The 27,157-nt window shown below is 41.3% G+C and overlaps 1 protein-coding gene and 1 long non-coding RNA gene across 4 annotated transcripts in view; one reads left to right on the top strand and one right to left on the bottom strand.

Moving 5' to 3' along the window:
• Positions 1-1,447: 1,447 nt before the first annotated feature.
• Positions 1,448-6,819, bottom strand: LOC133273739 (uncharacterized). 2 transcript variants are annotated; one of them, XR_009744923.1, is made up of 3 exons: positions 6,708-6,819; positions 3,299-3,405; positions 1,448-1,635 (listed from the first exon to the last, which is right to left on the bottom strand). It is a non-coding gene; the product is annotated as an uncharacterized LOC133273739 (long non-coding RNA). The 2 variants fall into 2 exon arrangements; XR_009744922.1 differs by lacking the exon at positions 6,708-6,819 and adding an exon at positions 6,388-6,639.
• A 70-nt stretch (positions 6,820-6,889) lies between these two features.
• CSTPP1 (centriolar satellite-associated tubulin polyglutamylase complex regulator 1) overlaps positions 6,890-27,157 on the top strand; it is an 84,372-nt gene continuing 64,104 nt past the window's right edge. The window contains exons 1-2 of one of the 2 annotated variants that reach the window (XM_061462219.1): positions 6,890-7,026; positions 17,272-17,374. In XM_061462219.1, coding sequence (XP_061318203.1) covers positions 6,981-7,026; positions 17,272-17,374 — 149 coding nt within the window. In that variant the 5' untranslated portion in view covers positions 6,890-6,980. Of the gene's footprint in view, positions 7,100-17,271; positions 17,375-27,157 lie in introns of both variants that reach the window. The other variant, XM_061462220.1, reaches the window with a different exon arrangement.

Genomic DNA, 27,157 nt, shown 5'->3' with positions numbered 1-27,157 from the left:
CCTTTTTAGGATTTTAGGATTCTTAAACATATTAACATCATGTTAGCAAGCTGAGTTCAAGGTAATGTAGGTTTGTGTATTGCATTTCCATTTATGCTTCATTCTAGGTCAGCACAGTTGATGGAAACTTTATTGATGACTTCAGCAAGCACAAAGCCATGCTTTTAATGCACAGCAAAACCCCTGTCACAGAGAGTGCAGGTTTCTGTTTCACTTAACTCAGAGCACACTGAATATGCTTAGTAAATATCAGAAATGGACTCTAGTCACAGAGTTTGAGAGAAACTCAGATCTACAGCTAACCTGTAAGTGTTCAAGGAACAGCTCCTCTTTCATTAACACTGTGTAGAGTTTAACACATAAAGAGCTGGAACCTTGAGGATATTTTCTTACTAACATGTCATTATCAGTTTCAAAGGCAGAAAGGTCAATCTATTTCCCTCTGGTTTAGAAACTACCATGATGAAGTTGACAAGAGAGAACTCTAAATACATTCCTCAGATAAAACTCAATCAATGTCTTCATTTGCTACTATATTTTGGAAGAAGTTCTACATTCCCTCTATTCTGTTTAGAATTAATTGCCATTATCTTCATTTGCTGTTTCAGTTTCCCATGGATTATCTTCTCTAAGTCATTTGCATTGCATACTACCCTTTTCATCTCCCATCCACTGCTCCTCAACTTATCTTTCTAAGTATGCCAATCATTGTATCATCTTCTGGTCTCTTCTAGTGACTCCACAAAGATGTTACTCTTGAAAACACCTTGAGTATTATGTAGAAGAAAGGAAAGAACATTCATCACTGGACTCTTACAGTACAGAGTGAATGACTGGGATACCAGTGTGTGCTTCACTACAAAAAAAACCAGCAATTGACTTGAGCTTTTGCATAGCTGCCTGGTTCCAAAGTGCTCCCTCACAACAGCCATAATAATCAGACTCTCTTCTGTGTAACTAGTGAGCAGAACTAAGGATTGTTTTGCAGGAATTTTAATGAATCTGTGATCTCTTTGTTTTGCTTTTTTGTTGGTTTTTTTTTTTTGGTTATTCTCCCCACCCCACCCCCTTGCTTCCATCATTTGCTTTTCCATCTAGACACTATAAGACAAGCACTTTGGATATGCTAAATCTCTGTACTGCACACAAAGTAACACACCTTTCCCCTAACAGCTGGCCAGAACAGCCATCAGAGTTACTGCTTCACTTCAGCCCAAGAAGCAACAGCTCACTCCCACACAGATTTGCCTACTCTCTTGCTCACACAGAGAGCCATTTACTTATGATAATTCTTTCACACAGACACTTGGTCTAATAGATAATGCAGCCTGGCAGCTTAAGTTTGCAAGGACATTCAATGAGTAGTAACAAAGAATGAAAATTGCAGGCCTTCTTAGGTTACCCCCCAGGATGAGCTAAGTCTTGGCTGTCAGAAATATTTCCCGTGCCAGAATTTCATAGTGATATTTATTTTTACCAGACATTTTAGACGTTTTTGTTTGGCATGAGAGATCCTGCAAACTCTGCCAGAAACGGCTGTTTTTCTTCTCTGCATCATTAGTGGGGCAGCATTCCAGCAGAGAAGGGTCACTTGCTTGGTACTTAAGTACTTTTAAAGATGTTGTCCTTTCCTTTCTGACAAGATAACGGGAACAAAACCTGAAGGAGAGTCTTTCAACAGTTTGCTGTTACCTAAAAGGCCAACTTTGCTTGCTAACATTGAGCTCCAAACCAACCAGAATTTGGTCAGTGCATTTAATACATGCCAGGAATCTATCATACAACTTAGAGCTACCCTTGATTTTAAAATGAAGATGTGGCCTCCTTAAGCCACAGGACCTGTCATAATGATATTCCCTCATCTGATAAGCAAATCACCCTGAATTTAGAAGTGCACCTTTTAAATTCTAAAGAGTAGATTCTTCTAAAGAGTAGATGAATGTTTTATATTTAAAATACAAGGATCTGGGAGCTTGATTAGACCTAAATTCTCAGGTGAACATAAAGTTCATCAGTCTAGAGAGATCTGGAAATTAGATCAGATCTCTACTTTCTTGTCCAACATTTCAAGGAGAAAAAGAAAATCTCAGTAATCCAGATTGAAATGCAGTTAAACTAGTAAATAAAAAAGAAACTACAAATGCACAATGTTCACAGCACAACATTCATGCATGCTTATGACATCTTAACAGTTAAGTGTATTCTTAAGACTTACAGGTACAATTGCATATGCTAAATTTAAGCCCTTTACTGGTACAAATGCTGGCTATTTAAGAGAGCTGCTACTGTCATCATATTCTATCAGTAGCTGGGAAAAAAAAAAGAGTTATTTACAGATTTCAACTTGTGGTAGATGTTAGGAATGACAAAAACTTTGTGAATCTTATATCTCTGGAGTCCCTTGATCTTAAAGAACGATGTTAGTCCTACCTGTTTGTCTAGGTTTGACCTGAAGAGTTAAACTAGTATTAATACTGCATTATTAGAGAAAAATGATTCATTTACTAGTGCAAAACCACTGTGCTCCGTGTGGACCAGATAAATAGTTCATTCAGCTTGAGAAGGCTCAGATTAGAACAAACACTAAAAGTACTGGATCTTTCTCTGTAAATATCTTCTGAGAAATCAACAACATGAAAACACACATTCCATCACATAATTTCATTGTGATTTTGGCTGACCTCTTTATTTTAGATAATCTTATTTTTAGTGCATGTGTTTCGAGTTTGGTCACAACTCATAAAAATAATTATTAAATCAGGAACTTAATGGGAGGTTTTTATGGGTTTGCAACTGACTCATAAATGAATCATCCAGCTTCAGTGCCATTGATTTTTATAACATCTTGCATAATAGAATCCTAATTGCACTTATAAGATTTCTAATACTTTACATAAATAATAGCACATGAAGCTCTTATTCTCCATTTTTTTCAGATCCTTCCTCAAAAACTTATCTCTGCTATGGTGCCCAAAAAGTCAGTAAAGACTGACAGTTGTTTAAGTCAATGCTTTTCTCCTCTCAGTACAATTCGGTTTTTGCGTGTGTTACGATAAAACACATTTTGTTATTGAACTTGCAATTGTATTACTATGTACTAGGTAAAGCTAGGTAAAGCTCGGTTGGCAAATGTGTGGGAATCCTCAAACAATACAAAGTAACATCAAACCAGCAAAAGCAAAGTCCTGCACAAGACAGGTTCTTAGCTAACTGGTTTAGAATAGGACAAGGCTTTGGACACTAAAGGACGAACAAGGGCTAGAGACAGTTTCCTTGTGTTTGTGTGAAAGTGGCTTACATTAATTTCACAGAAGTCAGATGGAACAGGACTGAAGACTGCCCATGGCCTAATTCTTTGTACATTGTAGTTGTAATGCGTAAAGCAATAGTATTTCCAGCTGTCACCTGAACTACGAAAAATAGAAAAGTTAACTTTCTTCCAGTATGTCAAGGCTTTATTAGAACTACTTTAACAATAATTGTTAAAATTCGAAGGAAACAAAATATTTCATTCCAAGACAAAGTAATAGAAGCCAGACAAAATGACTCAGTCTGCTTAAAACAAGGCATTTCCTCTGGAATTTGTTGCTTGATATTTGGTCCTGTTTATTATTCTATATAATACTCTCTCTGAAAGAGGAGCTGTTTGTCAGGAAAACTTTGGCTAATAAAACCAAAATATTTCAGCTCAACAATGATAGTATCGTTTAGGAAGGTGAATATAAAACCAGCAAAGAGTAAGCTAAACAATTAACATAGTGAGGGAAAGTATGTGGGAATGGGGGATAACAGAAATCCGATTTAAGCCAAATTAGTGAGAAACACCTATAAAACTGTCATAGGAAGGAATTTTGCAGTCCATGCATGGTAACACAATAAGGACATTTTCTTTCATGGCATAGTTTGAGTCATACCACTGACTATTTTCAAACTTGCGCTCACATGGAATTTCATATAAGTAAATTAGCTCAATTTACCCAAAGGTATGATTTCTGAAAGACTACTTAAACCACACTTTTAAGTGAATTAAGCTAAATCAAATTAAGGTCACTTAAAATCTGAAAGAGGGTGGCACAAGATGTACCCATGCAGTCCAACTGATCCTTCCTGAAATACTGATTTAGATACAAAATGTCCCCGCTAGACAAAATTCAGCAATTTTAGTTAAGAGATGCAAGCATCACCAAGATTCCCAGCGTAAACAGTGACCCTAAAGTGTCCTCCATAGGTTTGCCCTAAAGTAAGACCTGCACCTCTGATAATTTACCAAGGGTTTGTTACAGAGAAAAATGCTTTTTTCATTATCATTATTTCAGCTGGGTGCAAAAGAACATTAAATCCCTGATATATTTGCCCCTCTTGAGGCAGCAGATGTTTTCCAGTGACCCAGGAAAGGCTTCCCAATTTGTTAAAATGCTCTCGTCTATGGATCTAAAATCAATATGGAAAAGAAAATTCAGTGCCTATGGTCAGGCTGGCAGCATTTCTCCCTTTTCAAGTCATGAGCATGAGAGAACAGGTGAGTGCTGCAGCTGATATATGACCTAATCCTGGCTCTGCCAAGTCCAGAAGAGAAATAATAGTAAACAGGGAAGTCTATAAATGGCTCCAGAAACAACATCTTGGTTTTATATAGTTTTCTTTGAGCTGTTAACAGTCAGGCGCCACTACTACTGAAACTTATCGTTATTAAAACCACAAATGGGCTCAGTGTCCAAAAGGATTCCCTTAGCTGGCTTAAAGGAAATAACAAAGTCCAACCCATAGAGAACAAACAGGAACAAGACTAAAATAAGTAAATGCCCACACAGAGAGATACTAGAATGTAATAGTTAAAATTGGACTTTAAAGGCCTCTTGCAAATGAGTGCTCCAGATACCGATCAAGGATAAACTGTGGTTTACACAACAAAAAAAAAACAGTGCCCAACCTGTAGAAGGCTCCCACCAGCCCAGCTGACCAACAGTATGAGAGGGGAAAGCTTTTACATTTGGCTTTTGAACGTCAGTGAAACAGCCTGGCTGAGGAATAAAGGACTTCTTGTGAAAAACAAAGACCTTGAGCTTACTTTTAAAAGTGCAGGAACTGTGCTCCTGAACCTAATGATCACAGGGGGTCTATCAAATTCCCTTTCTCCTCTCCAACAGTGGCCTAGAACCAGACACCTCACTGAGAAGTGCCAGAAACCCTGAAACAAGCAGTTATGGAATAGACATCATGTTAGGAAAAATGTTTTCCAAAACCGCATTAGTCAGATGAGTGGCTTCACTGTGAACTGGGACAGTTCATAATTCTACAGATGCTGTGCTCTTTTTCCAATATGCTTTCATATGTGACAACATAATCCTGTGTTTTCTCATTCTGCTTGAAAGTATCTACTTCCTTTCTAAATTCGGCTAAATTCCTGGCCTCGAAAGTACGTCGTGTCCATGTATTCTACAATCTAATTGTATCTGTTATGAAAAATCCCCATCTTTAAATTTATAGCCTACACCCAAATGTGTGAACAACAAAACTGAATAAATAGGATGTTTTAATGAGCTTCATTTGTAATAAGCACAAATGATTTTAGGTAGCATCCTTTTACATGTTATGTCTATCCTCTTTAAGCCAATCTTAATTTTTCCAATCGTTCTTCACACTGGAGTATTTCACTGTCTGCTCCCTAAATAATTCTCTCTGCCCATCTTTGAAATATTTATATCTAAGCCATATCCTTTTAAAGACAAAGCAAGCCAAAGACAGCTATTTACAGCACATAACTACGGGGTTATGTATGGGTAAGTTATAACACCCTATTTGGCCTTTTTAACTGTGGCTGTCCTTTAAGAATAGATTGAGTTGTTGATAGTCATGCTCAGGTCTTTCCTACAGTGGAATAAGGGCAGGTTATGTGTATGCACAAGTGGTTTATTTAATTTCCCCTCTTTGGCATTTGTCAGTAAAAGCACAGACAACACTTCCAGGCTTTTCTTTAACTCCTGGGATTACATCCTGGGCTGGAATTTTTCTAACAGTGATACAAGAAACCGTGAAGTAATCTGGAAATTTTAGCCCCATCAGCTTCTGGGAACAGGAGCCCACAGGGCTGCCTCCAGCCATGTGAAGAGCTCTGCTTCTCCTGCATCCCTGGGATAAGGACCATTCCCAGAAAAGATAAGAGCGAGCCTGTGCCTCGGGACTTTTCTGCTAGTTCCTACTTTCCTGTGAAGGAAGATTCCTGATGCTCCTCATCTCCCTCTCCCGAGGACAAGGGCTGCAAAAAAAGCAAGAGTGGTGTGGATAGAACACAGCTGTAAAGGACCTTCCTGGTCTTGCCGTCCAGTCCCTGCTCTCTGGAATAAGAATGTTACACAAGTGCCCTTCATTAACTTAACTACCACTCACCTTCAAATGATGGTCTTTCCCCCACAGCTGTAGTCCCAGCCATCCCTGGCTTTAGGCCCCTTTTCATTTCCAACCTAGATCTCACCAGAATGACTTTACACATGCACCTCCTTGTGCCGTTTTGCCTGTTTGGCTTCACTAGCTCCTCTCCCTAAGGTGTCCCTTAGTCCCGGAGCATGCTGTCCATTGCCCCTCCTCACAGTTAGACCAACATATTGCCCTTAGCCTCTTCCTCAAGGCCAGGCTTCCATATTGCCCATGACCCCTTCCTTATGGCCAGGCTGCCATGTCACCATGCACCCCCGGAGACCACAAGGTACCTCACGACCTTCCACCCTTGCCGCAGCCCCTGACCTGTGCAGACTGCCCACGCTAGCGGGGTGAGGTGAGGCCGCTGGCCCTCGCTCAACGGTGGTGAGGCAGGGAAAGAGCTAAGGCAGGGCTATGGAGCCTGCCCGGGCTGTTTTGGGCGCGGAACTCTGTCGGCGAGGGGGCGTGTTCCCAGCCGGGGCGAGCGGCCGAGCAGCGCCGGGAGCGTCGGGCGCCTTGGAAACGGACGGAAGCTGGGAGGGAGCGGCAGCTGCGGCAGGAGGATGCTGAGCCCCGAGCGGCTCTCGCTGCCGGGGCCTGAGTACCTGGGTGAGGAGCGGGGCGGCAAGGCAGACCCCGAGGGCCCCGTCCCCTGGCTGTGCTGCGGCCCGGCATGGGGAGGGTATGTGGTGGGGCCGGGGGTGCCTTCGGCCTGGCTGCAGGCCCGTGGGGTGCCCCTCAGCTGGGCTTCGGCGGGCCGGGTCGGGCTGACTCCGTGTCTGCGTTCTCGGCTCGGGAGGGGGAAACACCGGGGGGGTACAGGTCGGTGTTACAGAGCGCTGCTTCTTCGGGTGATCCCTTGAGGTGGCGGGGCTGCGGGGCCCTCGCGGGCACAGGGAGCTCCCTGTCGTGACCGCCAAGGCTACCGCGGTCTCCTCCCCTGGCTCATCTGCACGGTGTGAGTGGGGGCAAGCAACGTCCAGCGGCTCTATGGCAGACTGTGACCTCATTTAGCCCGTTATCAACCTGCTTTGCTGACAGATCTATGTGAGAAACCTTAGTTTATGCTCATTTCCCAGTGTTGGAAAGAGTGCGCTTCTTATGTTGGGAGATGGTTTGAATGTCACCTTTTCATCTGAAATAAAGCAATATTGATAATGTTTCCCACATAAAATGGAAATCTTCTAGTTTATGAAGCAGGCACTCTTTTACAGCCTGCATCCTTTTAAGTTGTCTCTAACAGTCTGTGTTATTGCTTGATGTTCCAGGAAACTAAGGAACAAAGTGATTCAGTGTTCATAGGTCAAATAGAAATAATTAGGATGGAATAAAGTCAATATGACTTCATTTAATTGCTAAAGAGGAGATGAATTACAAGTAGTAAGCATTTGGAATGTGTTCGAGACAGTATTTTTGAAGTGAAAGTCTTCAGCCATTACTTTTTAGGCCCAAGAGGCTGTTTGGTAATAACCATTTCAAAGGTATATAGTTTACCATGGTTTTCGTGTACAAGGATAGGTCAGAAATAGCATGGATTGTTTTGTGCTACTTGTTCCACCGTGATTTTGCCATCTCTTATAAGTCAAAATTGGCATAAGACTAGAGAAACGTTGCTGGCTTCCAGTAAATGGAAAACTTGTCTTGCAGGGAGGAGGCTAAAAGAGCCTTGTTTGTTTTGCCTAGCAATAGTGTTAATGAGGAGGCATCTGACTTAGTTCAAAGCACATCATAGTACTAAAGAAAGATGACTTATTAGCAGAGGAGTGATCTAATTTGTCTTAGAGTAGAATCTCTTTATGCTCTTGCTGCTAGGCTTCTGTTAGGGTATTTTGTGCCTACCTACATAACTGCAATGCTAGCCTGTGTTAAAGAAACTCAGGGAAGAAATAAGTGTTTAGTGCTCAGTTTGCGGTCTGTTTGGGGTGATCCTCAGGACGCTCGCTTTGCTGAAGTTCTTATTGCTGATTTCAGTTCTGGAGCTGGTTCAGGTATTTGAGAACAGTATCACAGTGTGCCATGTAGATACACCCTTTGGTTTTGTGCTAATCTATCACACTGCATCAGCATTTTCAACCTACACATTAACAGAGAGACTCGTAACTTTTCCAGAGTTGCTCTAGGCTGAAACTTGCAAAACAAGCCAATTATGTTTTAGGTTCATTTTATTGTTTTTAATGAAATAGGCACTTTTACTTGTGTGAAACTTGTTGGTAAGGATTCAATCTCCCAAAACAACTTAGGAAGCACACTAAAAATTGTTGAAGTGTAAAAATAAACAAGTTTTCTGTTTCACATTTGAAGTTGAGAACTGAGACTTCTAAGAGATGTGTGAGACTGTTGGGTGCAAGCAGCTGTATTGGCCTGCTTAAAGTAGGCCAGTCTGATCTACAATTCCCTTTTCATTTTGTAAAACCTTTTAAATTATTCTAACACTGGGGTCAGAAGAAGACACACGTGTAAGTATGTCAGATTGAGCCATAACTTGTACAAGAGCCGTTTCTATTCATCACTTAGTATGTCCTTCTCTTTAGGTTGCAATATCTGTGGTCCATTAGAGGGGGAAAGGTGTCTGGTACATGATGGTATCTTTATTAGCTTTAAATGTTACCAATAACAATGGTTTTGTCTTAGTGAGATTTTGTAGCTTACCAAACCGCTCACATGTCCTACTGGATTGTGTATTAGCAGTAGGAAAGTGGTTAAAAAACAACCAACCAAACAACCTCCCCACCAAAAAAACAACTCTCCTCCCCTCCAGTAAATCCACTTCTCCACACATTCTCGTAATCATAGAATCATAGCATCAACCAGGTTGGAAAGCACCTTTAAGGTCATCAAGTCCAAACCAGGACTGCCAAGCCCACCACTAAACCATGTTACTGAGGGAATAGGATGCTTTTATGTTTTCTACATTAATCTGGCATTCTGAAATGACCGTTCTTTGGGTTTCTTCTGTTGCATGCCTCAGAGTCTCATCAACGTAGTTGTGTGATATGGGGTTGTAAGCAATTGTAACAAGTATTCACTCTCTGCAACTTAATTCTGAAGTTGTGCTGCCCGAGGCTGCCACTTAAGGTATTCTCTGAGGCTCCCAGATCAGATGGCGCTGTCTTTCCTGACCTGCAATGTGCAAGCTTCACCTAACCTCTTTTTTCCCTTTTCCTTTTTCAATATCAAAGCCAGGCCAATAAATAAAATAAGCGGCCAAAATAATATTCCATACTACTTGCCACATTACTTTTTTTTTTTCTATTTGAGATGATTCATCCACATCCAACTCTTCAACATCCCAGTTGTGAGTTAAAACAGAGGTGAACAGGGAGAAAATTAAGTATTTCCTTAAGATGAAAAATGATTGCAAAGCTTTGGTACAGCAGAGTTCTTGGAAAATAAAAATCAGGGCAGCACATCTCATGCCACAATGATTGTGAAGCTGTAAGTAGGAGAAAAGAGATGATTGATGCTCAGTGAATAGGAAAGGAGATGAGGTCTGTGGAGTTGGCAGAAAGGCTACAATGAAGATGTTGTAACAAGCAGGACATTTTAAGCAGTATTTGCACTGAATAAACAACGTTTAGTGTTTGGGGATAGTGATGAAAATGTGCTTCTCATTTGATGGATGAGACTGGAACTACAGTAGGCAAATGAGGTCTATTTGAGGCACTTTTCCATGCTTTCCTCATTATGGTTTAATAACTGGTGATTGCTCAGTTATTTATAGCAGGCAATGGAGCATTTAGTGTATTGTTCTGCTCATGCCGCTGTCTTGTGAAGCTTCACGTTGTGTGCCCTCCCCCTGTTTCTTGTGGAGAAAAAGCAGTAGATTTTTATGAATTTCTGAACTTTATTTTTCTCTGGATTCTCCTCCCTTCTACTCCTCTACTTCAAATCCAGGATGTGCTTTCTTTTCTTCCTTTGCCAATATAAGACATGTAAGAACACAAATGCTGTTAGGGAAGTGCCTTATCAGGAAAGCATGAGGCTATTAAGTGCCAGAAGCATGGTCATGTTTCCTCGTCTCTCTCATAAGAGGTCTCAGGCTTCATGATTAGAAGGAACATTCGTGGTATTGGTGCTTTTACAAAACTGAGTAGCTCCCAGCAGAGAACTTCAGTTGGGCTTGGTCAGCCTGGAGAAGAGAAGGGTCTGGAAAGACCTTTGAGCAGCTTCCAGTACCTAAAGGAAGTCCACAAAAAATCTGGAGGTGATCTTTTTACAAGGGCATGTAGTGATAGGACAAAGGGGAATGGCTTTAAACCAATTTAGATTAGATATTAGTAAGAAGCTCTTCCCTGTGAGTGTGCTGAGGCTCTGGTGCAGGGTGCCCAGAGAAGCTGTGGCTGCCCCATCCCTGGCAGTGTTCAAGGCCAGGTTGGACACGGGCTTCGAGTGACCTGCTCTAGTGGAAGGTGTCCCTGCCCATGGCAGGGGGTTGGAACTGGGTGCACTTTAAGCTCCTTTCCAACCCATACCATTCTATGATTTTATGATTAAGTTATGTACAGACTTTGCAGATACTGAGGCTTTACTCTTCGTCAGAGCAGCCTTAAGAAATACTGAGTTGGAGAATCCAAGTGCAATCATTTTCTTTAACAGCATAATCAGTGTATAGGTTGTGTTGTTATCCAGACATCTCAGCTGACAGTCTCCTGTTAGTCAGATGCTTTATGAGCATCAGTGAGGCACTCTGGCTGAAATAGTCTGGTCTTACAAAGAGAAGATGAAGACTTTTATTTATATATTTTTAATTATTCCTTGCTCCGTTGTTTAGATAGGGGAACTATAATGTGAAAGATGAATGACTTCCCCACTGATGTGTAATAGTTTGCTTGTTGAAATGTCAGTTAAGTTTGAATCTTCTTAGAGTCAGGTTTTTTTTCTCCAGAAGATGGAGGTTTTATCCCTAAACCTATCCCTAGCCCTACAAGGCTTCCACCTTAACTGCAGAAGTAACAGGTGAAATCCAAGAGAAATCTTGAGAATACAGAGTTCTCATTTGAGATAATACAAAATACAGTATAGTTATGCTGTGTAGCCACTTGTCAGTATGTTCTTGAGGAACAGGACATTTCATAGAATCATAGAATGGTTTGAGTTGGAAAGGACCTTAAGATCCTCTAGTTCCAACTCCCTGCCATGGGCAGGGACACCTCACACTAGATGAGGTTGCTCCAAACCCTGTCCAACCTGGCCTTGAACACCACCAGAGATGGATCATTCCCAACTTCCCTGGGCAACCCATTCCAGTGCCTCACCACCCTAACAGGAAAGAACTTCTTCCTTATATCCAACCTGAACTTCCCCTGTTTAAGTTTAAACCCGTTCTCCCTCGTCCTATCACTACAGTCCCTGATGAAGAGTCCCTCTCCGGCATCTGTGTAGGCCCTTTCAGATGCTGAAGGCTGCTCTGAGGTCTCCACGCAGCCTTCTCTTCCCAGGCTGAATAGACCCAACTTTCTCAGCCTCTCTTCATATGGGAGGTGCTCCAGTCCCCTGATCATCCTCATGGCCTCCTCTGGACTTGTTCCAACAGTTCCATGTCCTTTTTATGTTGAGGACATATGTCTCACATCATAGCGTTACCTCTGGTATCACAATGTCTCCTTCTACTTCATTACATGTGCTGTCCTTCAAAAACAAAAGAATTCTGAGGGTTAGCAGGAACTTACACTTTGAAGCTGTGCAAAGCTGGAAGGAACTACAGCTCTGCAGTGCTTTAGCTTTGAGGTCACTTGTTTTGTTTATACATTTCTCTTGCTCAGGCCATTCCTTAGCGATATCTGAAGAGATAAAATCCCTTATGATATCTGAAAAGATTGAAAAGAGCATCCTGAAAGACCATTAATGCTGGAAAAACTTCCAGTTTTTACAGACTGTATCCTTACTAAGTCCTACTTACATCTTTATTTTTTGGTAGTATTTTCATGAAATCAATTTTGTCTTACCATAGAAGTGTCCTTCCAGTGTGGGTCATACAGTAGCACCCTTAGTTAAGCTCCATTTTAGAATAAATTCTGAAAAGGTGTTTAGTTTTTACTTTATATGGTCTCAGAGATTAAAAAATGCCAGAAATACTCCATATATATTACAGTTTGTTATGCTTTTTAACTTCTGATAACTGGAATGAATTGGTGTAGATTTTATCAAATAGTGTATCTTTCTGGCACTTCAGTTGAGAAGGCAAAGAATTAATAAAAGCTGGTTGTTTTATCCAGGAATTCCCACTCATGATTTTTCAACATACTCTGTTATGCTGGGAATGAACCAGCCATAAAATCAAAAGCCCTCTTATGTGCATACAGTACAAATTGTTTTGGTAGACGGCTCATGTTCCAGAAGAAGTCATCTCTTGGGTAGAGTTGAGCAATAATGTAGCTGGCTGATAAGTAAGGACTTACCTCTGCTGTAGGGCTCTTCTGCTGCTTTTTTAAACAAGGTATGTGATGTGTGTTTTAGTATCTGATACCAATTTATTCCAGTCATACTCTTTCTTCAGGTGTTTGACACACTTTCTTTTTCTTTTGCAGCATTTGCTGCTATTTTTATTGCATCTTCTGGCCATCCCATGTTTGCTATTCATTTCAAGTATTTCAGGCAGCATCACTTAGTAAGTGTGCTGGTGTACTGATCTTCGATTTTTCCTCTCTGCCTTTAGAAAATGCAGACTTAGTGGGAAGAGAAACTTCTTATCAATGTAGCATTTGAGAGATGTATCTCAGTTGTAAAACTGGGAAACTAATACACAAAACCAATATGGTTAATGGGATTGTGTTGCTAATAAATGCTGAAGTAGGTATAAACATGCCACAGTACTATTTGTGTCAGTTACTTCTGAAGTCTTAATCCTCTCTGTTCCTGAGCACTGCTGATGATAAAAATATAGTCAATGAGAAACTTAACATGAGCCGGCTTCAGTGAGCGCTCACAGCCCAGAAAGCCAACTGTATCCTGGGCTGCATCAAAAGGAGCATGGTTGAAGGAGGTGATCCTGCCCCTCTACTCTGCTCTCGTGAGACCTCACCTGGAGCATTGTGTGCAGTTCTGGTGTCTTCAACATAAAAAGGACATGGAACTGTTGGAACAAGTTCAGAGGAGGCCACGAGGATGATCAGGGGCTGGAGCACCTCGCGTATGAAGATAGACTGAGAAAGTTGGGGCTGTTCAGCCTGGAGAAGAGAAGGCTGCGTGGAGACCTCATAGCAGCTTTCCAGTATCTGAAGGGGGCTATAGGGATGCTGGGGAGGAACTATTTATTAATGACTGTAGTGACAGTCCTATGAAACAGATTGTTTGCTCTCATAAGAAGATTGAAACAGGTCATTCTGTGGCTTATAAAAGGACTATTTTTACTATTTTAAACACACATGCAAAAATATTTGGTGCAGTTATGGCTAAATCAAGTTAATTCTGATTGTCTAATCTGTTGTATTGAAGTCCATAGAGACTATGGCTTGACTGTAGGTGTAATCCTCATTTTGCCTTTTCCTTGTAAGCTGGAGATTTATATGACTTAGTCTGGCCATGCCTAAATTGATCAGCCCTTGTTATCCCTTGATTTGGTTCTAAGCCAAAAGTGCATTCATGCCAAAATTCACTTCAAACACTGGGCATGTGGGTAATGGTAGGATGTGAGCGTGTGAATGTGGTGGTAATACCATCAGAGGCCATTCTCCTGAGTGCTGCAGTAGCAGCTTTGGAGGAGCTGTACTGTCCGTGTTGCTACTCATTGGACAAAGTCTCTAAGTAACATCACTGCTAGTGGTTTAGTGATAAGAAGTAAGGTATTCTGTGCAAAGGTATCTGCTTAACGTCAGGTCATGGGCTGCCCCAAGATTCCTCTCAACTTTGTCAGATCCTCCTTGAAAGCTGCCTAGTAGTTCTTAAATCTGACAGCAAAGAGTAGCACTTGTCAAATGAGTGTGGCAGGAACACTTACTGCTTGGGATAGTTGCATGGGTTTTCATGGAAGAGCTTAGCAAATATGGGTTGCTTTGGAAAGTGTTGTATAAGTAGGAGGGAGAGCCTTTGTTGCAATAAGCCATAAACAAATAAATGCTGAGGATGATAACATATTGTAATACCTCCTGAGTGGAAGCTGCAGTATACTGGAGTTGTATTAGGAAGAAAATAGAGACAGCAAGCTGTAATAGCACAGTATTTGGACTTTACGTTCTGATTTGGACTTGCTGCATTATTATTGCAAAGTAAGCCTCAAAAATATGAACATCATGTGTTCCAATACACCAGGTTCTCCCTGAATTTTCAAAACCTATTAAACCATCAGAATCAGCTCATTTATTTTGCACAGGACCCCACAGATTTTTAACTCTGCTTGCATAAATAGTTAATGTTCCAGTGTTTGTTATGGAAAGCCCATTTGTGTAAATTATGGAACTCCTATTTTTGCTATAACCAGACTCCTGGCACTTTCTTTTGCCTCTCTGGCCTGCTAGAACCTGCCTGCAAATTAGATTTGATTCTATGGCTTTTCTGTGTAGGGTAGAGTTGGTTGGGTTAGACAACATACTGCTTGTACCATCCTATGGAACTGGGCAGCCAGTGAACAGGAAGCCAGAGCTGGAGTTTGGTTTGGCAGCATGAACTGTGCTGCCTGGAAAACAGCAGCCAAAGAGCTGAAGAGAGACACTTCTCAAAGAGACTGCAAGTGCTATTTCCTTCAGCTTCTCTGCTCACCAATTTCTCTCTCCCACACCTCTACCTACCTTCTTGGAAATAGAGAGTGGTTCTTTGCCAGCATCCTTAGGCCACGCAACAAAAAGCTTAACAGATAGACCCTTTTACCAATGACTGTATTCAACAGTGACCATATATATTTGCATCCATTTTTAAGTGTGACAGAAACGTCTGAAATTCTATGTTGAAAGTTAATTCATTCTCCAGGAGCATACTCAAAGGTGTTTGTTACAGAGGTCAGCCACATCATGCTGTGTAGCACTGTGAGACCATGCCTGTCTATTCCCATAGGCTTTTAGGGGAGGGCTTAATGACACTAAAGAAGGGGCTATGCTATGAAAGGAGTGTATGCTTCCCCACAAGGGTTTGAGAATGGTTTTGCAGGCTGAGAGGAGTGGAAGCCTGTCTTCTAGTACCATTTCTTGGCTTAATCTGGTACCACTGACAGCTCAAGAGGGGCCTGGTGAGACAGTTTCTGAGGGCGTGAGGGGCTGCATGATGAAGGGGGGGAAAGGATTGGCTGAAATCAAGTTCCCCAGTTGCTGTTATCTGGAGCCTGAGCCTGAGCTGCACGACTCATTCCTCCCTCAGGGGACACAGGTGCGCAGAACTATTTTTCTTTAATCACTCACATAAATTAAATTTATTCCTTTGCATTAAAATAATTAAATAAAGCTACGCCCTGCATCTTTTAGTGCCAGATAATATCTTTGAACCTTTGGCTCACCATTTTCCTATCAGCTGCAAGGTATTTTCCAGGGTGTGCTTAACCAATTTTACCATTGTCCTGAAATGTGTTCTAGGCAGAGAAATCCCCTGATAGCAATCAATATTCATACATACTTTTAATCACTGTATCCACTGGGAATAATCATTTCCAGGTCTCTCTTGAAGTCCACCTGCCCCACACTAAGATGAAAGGGACTTCCATGCTGTGAATGAAGTGGCACAGGCTTGATGCTTACCAGGATATTAAGCACAAATTAAACTGGTTTGAAGAATATTGATGTGGGTCTGAGGTTGGCCAGTTGCTAGTGAGGGGGTGATGCTGCCAAGTCTGGAACAGATTGGCAAGGAGCAAGATCAGCCCTTGCTTTTCCTATACCCCCTAAGGGTTTTCTCTTGCTCGTTTTAGGACACGACGCTACTTGCAAAGGTGCAGTAGCATACGTGTTTAGGATGGAGGTGTGTGCTTTGGGAACAGGGTTTGTGTGCTTTCCAGGTTAGGAATGATTTTCCTGGGTTCGTTGTGACTTGTCTTCTGATTGTTGAACTTGTAGAGTTGGAAGCTCTTCTGCTTGGTAGCTGGCGCATCACCCCAGACTCAGCTCTTTGTTGCTTCAACTTGGTTTCTAGCCAAAAACATCAAAGGGGCTGAGTGGCAAATCTCTGCTGCTTCCTCCCTGGCAAGTGCTTCATTTGTAGAGAGTCTGCCTCCTGCAGAAGCAGCAAAATTGTTTGTGTTGTACCAAACTATCTTTACTCAGGAGTCTTACAAGTGAGTGGCATTCTGTGGTTGGGTACTGGCAGATCCACCGCTCTGAAATTTCCTGATGTTTGGTTTATGCAGTTATTTGAGACTGTTGAGCAATATAAATCTCTCTTGACATTAAGAAATGTTCCCCACCTGCCATTCCAAGAACATTCACTGGTGCTTGTATGAAAACAGATGTGCTTATATTTGCACCTTTAGGAAAAAGAAACTTTGCAGAACAACCTTAGAGCTACTTGGCTTTAGTAAGGAGGGAAGGGCAGGGAACACCCACAGGTCTGCAACAGCCCCATCGATAAGGCATTGGCAATCTGTATAGGAAAGATGGCAGTGACTCAGAACAGAGATCAAGAACTCCTCTTGAGTAAGCATTTTCCAGTGAGGCAGCCTCACAACTCCTTCTCTTTTTCCTTCTCTTCCAGAATCTCAGGGTTTTTTAAAAGAGGGTTAGCATTGTTAATGACTAACTCTGTGTGGCCAGGAAAGAAAACAGGGTTTAGGTCAGGAATTTGACCATCAGTATCTGGGAGAGTGAAACCTCTGCTCTAATTGAGGGAATAAATGCTTGTTGGCTTGTTGTGTAAGGCACACAACTAGGCTGGTCTGGCTCTGGGTTTTGCAGGCCCCTTGTATTCTAACTTCTGTCTCTTACTGTCTTTTATTTGTAGCTCAAAGACATGTCCTCACGTACATGGAGGATGCAGTGAGCCAGCTGCTGGAGAACAGAGAAGATATTAGCCAGTATGGCATTGCCAGGTTCTTCACTGAATAGTAAGTACATCAGGACACTGCCAATAGGGCCAGCCTGAGGGGGGCTTTTGGAAACAGTCAGGGTACATGGAGAATGGAGCTGGACACATGCTGATTATGTTGTGAATGCTGGATTTCATTGGGTTAGCCAAGGGCTCCCTGGGCATGTTTCGGAAATGTGCAATGGGTTTCATACAGTTCAGTACCTCTTCTGTTACAAACGTTCATGTGGAGCAGTCACTTTGGGCAACGGAGCTTTTAAAAGCGTATAAACCCTCTAAATTCTGCTTGACATAATCAGGGCTGTTAGTATCAAAAGCAGAGACTGCTTCTGGTTTCAGCACCACTCGTTCTTCCTGTTTCTGAGTATGAATTTGAACTGTTTTGTCTCCTTGTGTGGTTGTTGTCCTGTTGAACAAGATGGTGAAAGACTCTTAGGAAAATGCTATGTGCTGGTCTTCCGTGTTGTTGATGTTGACATAGCCAATTGCTGTATGTTTTGCCAACTTGATGATGTCTTGCACAATGTCTAAAACTCTTCCAGACAGCTTCATTAAAAGTCTGTTGGTAATGCATGTGCTTGCAGTGGTTACATGTTTCTGACTTTGATGCCCATTTGCAAATCTTTCCTTGTTTGCTTCCTTTCCTCTTATCTTTTTCTGCGGCAAATCAACATGCAGAGTGTTTCACAATAGTCTTTGTACTGCAGAGTAGTAGAGTAGTACTACTGCAGTAGTACAGCAGTACTACAGAGGATTTCAAAGCACAGGAGTAGCTTTCTTTTTCAGTTGACCACAGTTTTAAGGTGTTTTTGTGGATTTTGTTTTGCCTTTTTTCTTACATCAGTGTCCTTCTAATCTCCAAATGAGGCCTAAGTTGCTGCTTTGACTGATTGGACAACTTGCATTATATTTTTTGCCCTGTGCACATTCTCAACTTCAACAGCTGAGATTCTCACTGGTGAATGGGTGACTAAGATAAATACTGCAGTAAGTCTGAGGGGAAATGCTTAAAGCTTTTTTTCTGGTTGTTTTGGTTTTTTTTTTTTGTTAGGGTGAAAAGCAGTTCAGGAATAGTGTGGTTTGACATCTTGGCAGAAGAGGTAAGATACAGGCCATGTTGCTACAAGAAGAGATCTTTTGGGTAGATGGCATTGTAACAAGAAAAGAGGGTTTCTTGGTAGTGTGTTATCTCTTTTTCTCAATAAGGTACTTCCAAATTGCACTGGGTGTGAGTCATCCATGTGGCAAAATCTGGAAGGCTCATGTGAAACTGTGTAAAGGCAATTTTACTACAAGAATCAAACAGCTAGTCAATGCTGTTTAGTTTTACTGTTAATTTATCTCTATAGTTTAGTAACTAGAATGAATGCTGACTTTGAAAGACCTCAGAAATACTTCATATTCCATGGATTTTATAAGGAGATTGATATTTTTTGTTGGTTATAAAATAGCTTAAACTACCAAAATGCATTTCCTCTTTGTGGATTACCAAAGTTAAAATAATGCATAGTATCAGGAGTTCAGTGTATCAATATCAGATCAATGAACAGTGTACTTCCATGTTCTGAGCAAGTTGCAGTGGTCACTGTTAAGTGAAGGTTTGAGAGAGTTAATGACTGACAGTAGGCATTTGGGACAAATGAAGGTATAACCTGTGTGTTTGATGTGATTGGGAATCATGATACTCCATCTGGGATAGGTGAGTTTCCACAGAAAGTAATACTGACATTAGTCAGCTGAGCAAATAGTCAGTAAACAATAGCTTAAGAAAGATAAAGAGCATGACTATAGTGACCTCCACCCACCAACAGGATTTCTTTGGCAGAGTTAAAGGCAAGGTAGCTCTGAAATACCCCGTTGAAATCATCATTCAGGCATCTCTCAAGATCAGGTTTGGTTTGTACCTGCTTTCAAGCTGACACCTCAGGGCCTTTTCTGAACTTCTGACCATATATACTTAAAAAAATCAAACAGTGCGCAAGAAGTCTTCCACACTTCTGAAACTGCTCACGTTGCTTCTCTGTAGTATTTCTGCACCATGACATGATTGATAACCATTTTCTTTTCACTTCCTATTCCTCTTCCACCTTTGAAAGAATAAATAGTAATTTAAGATCATTATAACGAACAAAACTGTCACCACAGAGCACAAACCTCTGATCCACTTAGGTGCTGCAGATCATGTTTTTCCCGTTTACTTATTTTTGAAGTAAGATGTGAATTTCTAAAATGGCTTTTTGTGCACACCGAGTGTTCTGTGAAGGTGATTTGAAAGACAGGAAAAAGTTGTGTGTTTGTTTTTTCTGTAATATAGAACTAGTCACTGTCTTCCCCTTCCCCTTTTTTTGTTTTTTCTCTGGAGTTCAGCAGATCAAACTGTGTCCCTGTACCTGCACAAACAGGCTTAGTCATTTTGAGAGCTGTGAAACTAAAACAAATAAGACAGGCTGAGAAAGTTGGGGCTGTTCAGCCTGGAGAAAAGAAGGCTGTGTGGAGACATCAGAGCAGCCTTCCAGTATCTGAAAGGGGCCGACAAGGATACTGGAGAGGGACTCTTCATCAGGGACTGTAGTGACAGGACAAGGGGTGATGGGTTTAAACTTGAACAGGGGGAGTTCAGGTTAGATACAAGGAAGAAGTTCTTTACTGTGAGGGTGCTGAGGCACTGGCACAGGTTGCCTGAAGAAGTGGTAAATGCTCCACCCCTGGTGTCTTCAAGGCCAGGTTGGACACAGGCTTGGGTGACATGGTTTAGTGTGAGGTGCCCCTGCCTGTGGCAGGGGGGCTGGAACTGGATAATCTTAAGGTCCTTTCCAACCAAAACCATTCTATAGTTCTGTGAAAGAATTCCACATTTCAAATCTTAAAGCGGGGAATAAATTATCCAATTAGGGCAATAAGGGTGTACATAGACTCAGAATAGAAAATTTCCTACTATGAAAGTGTCTATTCTGGCTGCCAGGGCTCTTCACTGCCCAGTTCTGTTCATCCACAGAGCTGTCAATATTTGTTCAGGCTATGCTTTGAAGGCTGCACTGCTCTGCCAAGCAAATAAGCTTGATCTTGATTTTTATCTTTAGTCTCAGTATCCTTGAGAGATTCCAGAAGTTTTGGGTGCACTCCCCCAGTGTTTCCCTTGTTCCAAGTGAGAGGATTTGCTTGTGCAAATTTTTGAAGTATGCTGGAATTGTTTGTAATGGAGGGACTTGGTATTAGGTTGCCCAGTAACTTTTCAGATATAGTGAAGTTAGTGTGCCAAGGGCAGGTATTGGATGCGCTCCAAACTCTTCTCAGAGGGCACACTTCTCAAGAGTGGATTCCCTTGCTGGATTCACCACTGAAGAGCAACCATGGCCTTTCCATCATGCTTTGCAATGCCCCAGCTCACCGTGCGTCACTTCAAATCTTTATGCCTGTTACAACAACTGTTTTTATGGGCAATTCAGAATGTTTTATTGGGGTTTAGCTTAACCTGAGTGAAATTTCAGAGCTGAAAAGTGTGGTCACGTAGCTCTGTATGGATCAAGCAGTAAGTGTTTTGCAGGCAATGAATGCTTTTAGTTGTTCCTAGGAAATGAAATTTGGTTTGTATTCCAGCGCTATCCACAGCCTAGCACTCAGATTTCTGAATGCAGAGGGCTGACCTTCATCTCTTCAGTTCTCCTTCCAGAATATTTTCAGTCTTCAAGGGTATTGTTTTTTCTCCCACTTAATTCTATTGTTCATTTGTCCCAATCATGTGGACATCTGCTTTCAATCCTGGGAGTACCTTGAGGCTCCCTTCATCTGACTGACTCCTGACTCTTACAGGAATAGGGATCAATCACCCTTCTGCCAGTTAACCCACATCTTTTAGCTAAACTAGTCAAATTATTCCTCTCTTAGGACTAGTCTAATTTTATAGCTATGTTAAAATGCTACTGGTATTTGTTCATTACAAACCCAAGAAATCTCTGCTCTGTTTTTGAATCTCCATGAAATGCAGACTCTTGAAAGCCCTCTGTGTAATTACACACTAATGCTGCTTTACTTCTTCCAGCCTAACTTCTTTGCCAACATATCTTAAAGGAACATGTTCCTCCTATACATTATTTATCATCCTGTTTTCTTGATCTTTCCTGTACTGAAGAAAAACAGGGCCCCTGTGCTAATGCATTTGATCACACAGAGGGAATGTGCAGAGCATCCCACTTTATACTTTCTGGGATCTTAAAGGGAGTCTGTGTGTGGGTTTTCTAGGGGTCTTTGTTTAGTTGGTGGTTGTTGTTTTGTTTTTGCTGTCTGTTCCAGGTTGGACAGAGCCTTGGGCAACATGGTTTAGTGGGAGGTGTCCCTGGCCAAGGCAGGGGGGTTGGAACTTGATGATCTTAAGGCCCTTTCCAACCCTAACTATTCTATGATTCTATGAAAAAGCAGCAAAAAGAATTCTTGACCAAGAGACTTTCTACCAGTAATTTTTTGCTTTGCTTCTGGGCTAACCCTTTGCCTGAAGCTTTCTCTTCCAGCCTGCAGGTAGATGCAATACTCTGTTTAAGCCTCTTTGGAAAGCTCAGAAGTATTAATCAGTGATGGCTTACCTCAGGCAGGAAACTCTTCTTCCCATCACTTTCATAGCTTGTTTGATAAACCAAACACAAGTGGATGGAAGACACAGGAAAAGGCTGTCCTTCGCCTCTCAAAACACTTCTTGTCTTCTTTGATTTCTGATGAAATGTCTCCCTGACCACCTGCCAGCTGGAACATGACTGGGAAACACATCTTGCTTTTAGCTTGCAGATGCAGCACTACCTCTACTCGGCTCTGCAAACTGATGTCTGAGATTCCCTTTTCGTGTAAAGGATGTTTCTGCTGGCTCAAAGTTCCCCTGCCTAGATCTTGTGTGACAGTTTGATAATGCTTATCTGAGAAGGTGTCTGTGATGGATGTATTTGTGGGGGCTGGGGGTCAGATAATGCTTTTAGATCTGTTGTGAGCCTCAAAATACCAGCTCTGCACTGTGTAGAGCCTTGTTCTACACAAAGAAACAATTGCTTTGTTCACAGTAACAGGACTGCTAGTGTTATAGAGTTTGATCCTTGGATAGGAAGATGTTATCATGGTGAGAAGTATCAACTTCTAGCAATGAAAGTACCTCATTTTCTTTTGCTGCCTGGATTGGCTGGAACAATTTATTCAGTTCATTCCTTAGGGACAAATATGATACTGCCTTCTTGGCTTTCTGTGGCAATAGCAGTGACACAGGCTTTGGTAGCAGGAAAACTTTTGGCTTGTTCAGTCCTGTACTGCTATAGAACATCACCTAAATAAATCTGTAGGTTGAACAATATCGTCCTCTTTAAAATAGTCTCAGTACCCTTGGGGGTGGACGGAATGCAGGGGGGAAGGGCCAGGAATGGGACAGATGGGATGCCTATGAGAATTAAGCCATTCACTGGAGACAGCCTTAATTGGCAACTGGAAATAAGCTGAATTATCTGCTTGGAAAGAGGAGAGATTCTTAGAGCTACCTTAGAGCCATCAATTTGTTTTTCATCTCAGTGTATATAGGCTTTATCATTGTCATCATCTTGCTGTCATCTGCTCTGCATCTTTCCCCTTTTCACTGTAACTTGTTCTATCTTGTTTGTAAGGTTAGGGTAAGCTTTTCAAGACAGAATTGACGTTGTACTGCATGTACTTTACAACATCTAGCATTGTAGAATGTTGTCTCCCTGCTTTGCACAATTGTAGTATAAACAGCAGAAACAGTAGTGAGAAGGTCCTTAGGGCTTTGTCAGGTTGTGCCAGATTTCCCTTCTGAGAGATGGAGCCATTCATTAGCATTTCTCAGTCAAACTGTTTGTGGCGGGAGCGTTGGTTATTGGGGTTTTTAATCTTTGGTCTGCATGTTTTGAGCAAATCCATGTTGTTACCTCCCAGAGGCTACTTTTGGGTTCTTACATAAATTGATGGTATTCTCTCAGATATAATCTTATGAGCAATTGCAAAAGCAATATTTCATGTGTTCCTCAAATACTCTTAGGATTCCTACATGTCTTCTGCTCTGGAGAGGAAAAGACAAAATTATCCCACTCAATGCAAGCCTGAGCTGTGTTGTTGGTATGAAGCTGCTGCTGTCAGTGACCTAGCTGTGAACAGCCCTTTGGGCTGAAAATCTCAGCTGGGATAATGTGCTTGATGATTCCTGACAGGCTTTTGCTTGGGATTCCTTGATCCCTAGGGCACTGCATAAGAGTGCTGTCAGCCTCTCATTGCTCTTCACTTCTCAGAGGAGAGAAAATGAATATATGCACTCAGGCACAGCACCCGTGCCAGAAGCTCTGAGGAGCAGATTTTGCAGCTAATGTGAATAAGTTGCTATAAGAAAGGCATTTTCAAAGTCTCTCTCCACAGAGTACGTGGATTTGCAGGACTGAATTTGTTGATAAACTTTTCTGGAAACCTGTGATCATTGTGTATTTCTCCACTTAGTTGCTAATGGACACAAAACCTTTCTTAAAGTCCATTTATTGCCTTCCAGTCTTACTTCTACAGAGAAGAGTTGTAAGAATGGCAAAGTCTTTTCCTGTAATCTAAATTTCTCCAGCCCATATTACAAATGTGATTTCAATAACCCCTGTCTACTGTGCATGGGGTAGACATTTTGTATGAGAGCTATAGAAGATTTGGGGGTTGTGGATTACTCAGTTTATTTGTGATTCAGATGATGTGAATTTTGTCCAGAACTTATAGATCTGCCACCTGAAGTGTGATGTTTTTATCACAGAACTGCTTGACAGCAGAAACAGCGTTGGTATCTTCATCTGACAGCCAGGATCTATGAATTCCTGATTTTCCCAGAGTTGTTTCTTTGCAACAAACATTGCAACAAGTCCAAGCCTGACAAATATGCAGATTGGGATGACTGCTGTTGAGTAAACAGCTGGGAAAAATGCGTATGTTAATAGGAATAACACACTGATTCCCACTGTAGCTTGTACATGTTGCCAATATATTGGAAAATGCAGTGTTTTCTTCCCACATACTTGAGAATCTTACAGGTGAGCTGATACGTGGATGACTCCAAACTCTCACAAGGAAATATAGGGAGGAGAAAAAGATTGAGAAGCTTTTTGGGTAAGCAGAACAATCTTGCAAGGCTTGCAGCTGAAGGAGTAACATAGAATTGAATATGAATATTGATGCTGCATGTGATAATATGCTCCACTCAGGAAACTTGTAATACTGTTTTGGTGTCAGAAACATCAAGAGAACTTGCCATAACATATGGCTGTTAGCACTTGATCTCAGCATCTTGTCAGCACAGGGTAGTAATCTGTAGATAACCCTTCACTTACTCATACACTGAGTTGGGCTGGAGTATGCAGCTTGATATATGAAGAAAAACAATCACAACTTTTATATGCAGTGTGGTCAGATTATGATGCTTCTAGTATGTATTCATTGGTGTAGTGGTGCAGTCTTTGCCCACTTCTTTCCTACACCTTTACATCATGGAAATTCCATATTTGTTGGTGGTCTGTCAGAATAGCTGCATCAGAAATGGACTGACTACCTTGTGGAGACCTTATGTAGCTGAGTACATTTGTATTCGTTTTTACAGCCTTGAATATTGAAATACAACACATTTGCTATGAAGTTGAGTGGCCTTAAAAGATGTTTAAAGCCAATTGCATGTTGGCAGTGTTGATAGCTCATAAAACTGAAGAACAGATGTTTGAAGTTTTCCCAAAGCCAAAGTCCAAAAACCTGGCAAATGGTATGAGCTTTAGGATTATATATAACTGAGATAACTGTGTTTGTGCTTCTACTCTGGGCTAAAGTTGAATGTACAATCTTCTGCCTAGTTTTAGATCATAACTTTAGCATAAATCTGTTTCCAGTATTTTTATTGCTTTTCATCATAGTTGATAATATTACTAGTACAGATTTGGAGATGTAGACATGGGCCCACCTGGGAGTTAAAATCAGTCTTTTGTGACACTTTGAATGTTCAAATTTATTCTTGAAACAATTTAGTGAGAGTGGGAAAAGGACAAAATCTGAGGAATTGCTGAAAATCGATATCTCTGATCTCAGAAGGTAACAGAGAAGTAATTTTTCTTGGTTATGGACATTTGTGATACAGTTTCCCTACTCCCCAGTCCATCCCACTGTCTGCATTTGGCACTACAACAAAACAGATGCGCAAGTCATTGCTATTCTTGAGAAGATCTTTAAGGAGCCTCCTGCGTATGTGCTCTCCGTGGTTATTTTGCCGTAACTCATTTCATCAGTTGGGTATTTCACAGTGCTTATCGTATCCTTTTTGGGATGCCACAGGGTCCTTTGTTTCATTGCATTTTCTCTGTCAGTCTACTTGGTTTTAATATCTCTGGTGTTGGGTGGTTCCTGCCTTACCACTGTTCTTGCATTTCTGATCACAGATCTCTGCTCTGTTTTAGTCTGTGTTCTTGCAGAAGGGAAAGGGCTCTCAAGCCAGAGTTGGTGAACTGTGGCAATCTTCTATTGTCCATCTTCCACTGAGGAAGCACAATAGATATTCAACACTGAGATCCCTGTTTGACAAGCATCCTTCTCCATCATCCTGGAAAACAGCTCAGCTGTTCTTGCTGAGTCATTGTTGGAATATATATGAAAAATGAGAAAGATAAATCGGGACATACCCACAGCAGATGTAGTTGGGACTATTTACAGCGTTTTGCATACAATCTGCAGCGTGTATATAAAGCATAATCTCTTTACATGCTTGGTCACATGTTTTAAGGATTGGATTTCCTGCAGCTTCTGTGTAAATGTTTTGAAGAAAACAGGTTTAGTCATGTGAAATTGGCACCTGTAATTCAGTAAAAATGCACTGGAGAATAGCAGCTTTGGAAAAACATAGGAAGTTTGGCACATGCTGGTGTTTTTTTCCCTTATTAAATGGGAGGGGTTTTATTCTTAAGAATTACAAGGCTTACTTTTATCATTTTCTGTATGGATTTTTTTTTTTAACATATTATTTCTTCCAATAAAGTTTTCAGTGTCTCAAGCTAAGAAACACTGTTGTATATATGATAGTAACAGAAAGGTGTAGTTATTGATGAAGCTAACTTGTATAGTTCTGGCTAATGAAGCATTTTAGTGAGAGTCTAAGCTGCTATATGTATATAGGAAATAAGCTTCAGAGGCTCTTGACTTCCGTCTATCTAAACTTCTAAGACTTTGTATTCAGTTGGAATAAAGCAGTGTAGGTTTGAGGAACACCGGGCTTTCCCCAGAGAGACCTTTAAGAAGATAGATTGGAATGGAAATTGGGGCTTTTTTTGGTTTTGTGGTGTTGGAAGGACTTGTGTATTCATTCTTCATCTGTAAAATGTTGTGGTGTCCCACCAAATCTTGAGAAGTGTTTCTGATTGCCTTGCTAAGAATATATGTGCTCCAGTGTGGACAAGGCCAATGAATACACAATTTCTCCTAAATTAGATGTGCCAAGCTGTAAAAATCAGCAAATGCCTGTGGCAATGGGATGTGATAAGATCCCGTAATAGGATTCCTTATCCTTTATAGGAGAAAATCCCTTCACCGTGAACAGCAAACTGCTGAAGGTCTTGTATCTTGCCTTAAAAATGAATTTTTTTTAAACTGGGTTGATTTTCCTTTTCTTAAAAAAGAAAAGAAGTCAGGTTCCCAGAAATCTGGATGTCTTTGGAGAACCTGAGACTTTGTACGCTGTATAGAGTTGCAACCATACAAATTCCCAACTAGATTAGCCTTGGAGACTTGCAGTAACCTCATGTCGTGCAAAATTAATCCTATT

The sequence above is a fragment of the Pezoporus flaviventris genome, unplaced genomic scaffold (genome assembly GCF_033815535.1).
Source record: "Pezoporus flaviventris isolate CSIRO_AGI_PZ_B2104156 unplaced genomic scaffold, CSIRO_AGI_Pfla_v1 ptg000035l, whole genome shotgun sequence".
NCBI classification, from domain to species: domain Eukaryota; kingdom Metazoa; phylum Chordata; class Aves; order Psittaciformes; family Psittacidae; genus Pezoporus; species Pezoporus flaviventris.
Note: the sequence above shows the minus strand (reverse complement) of the source record. Positions and strands in the feature narration are given on the sequence as shown.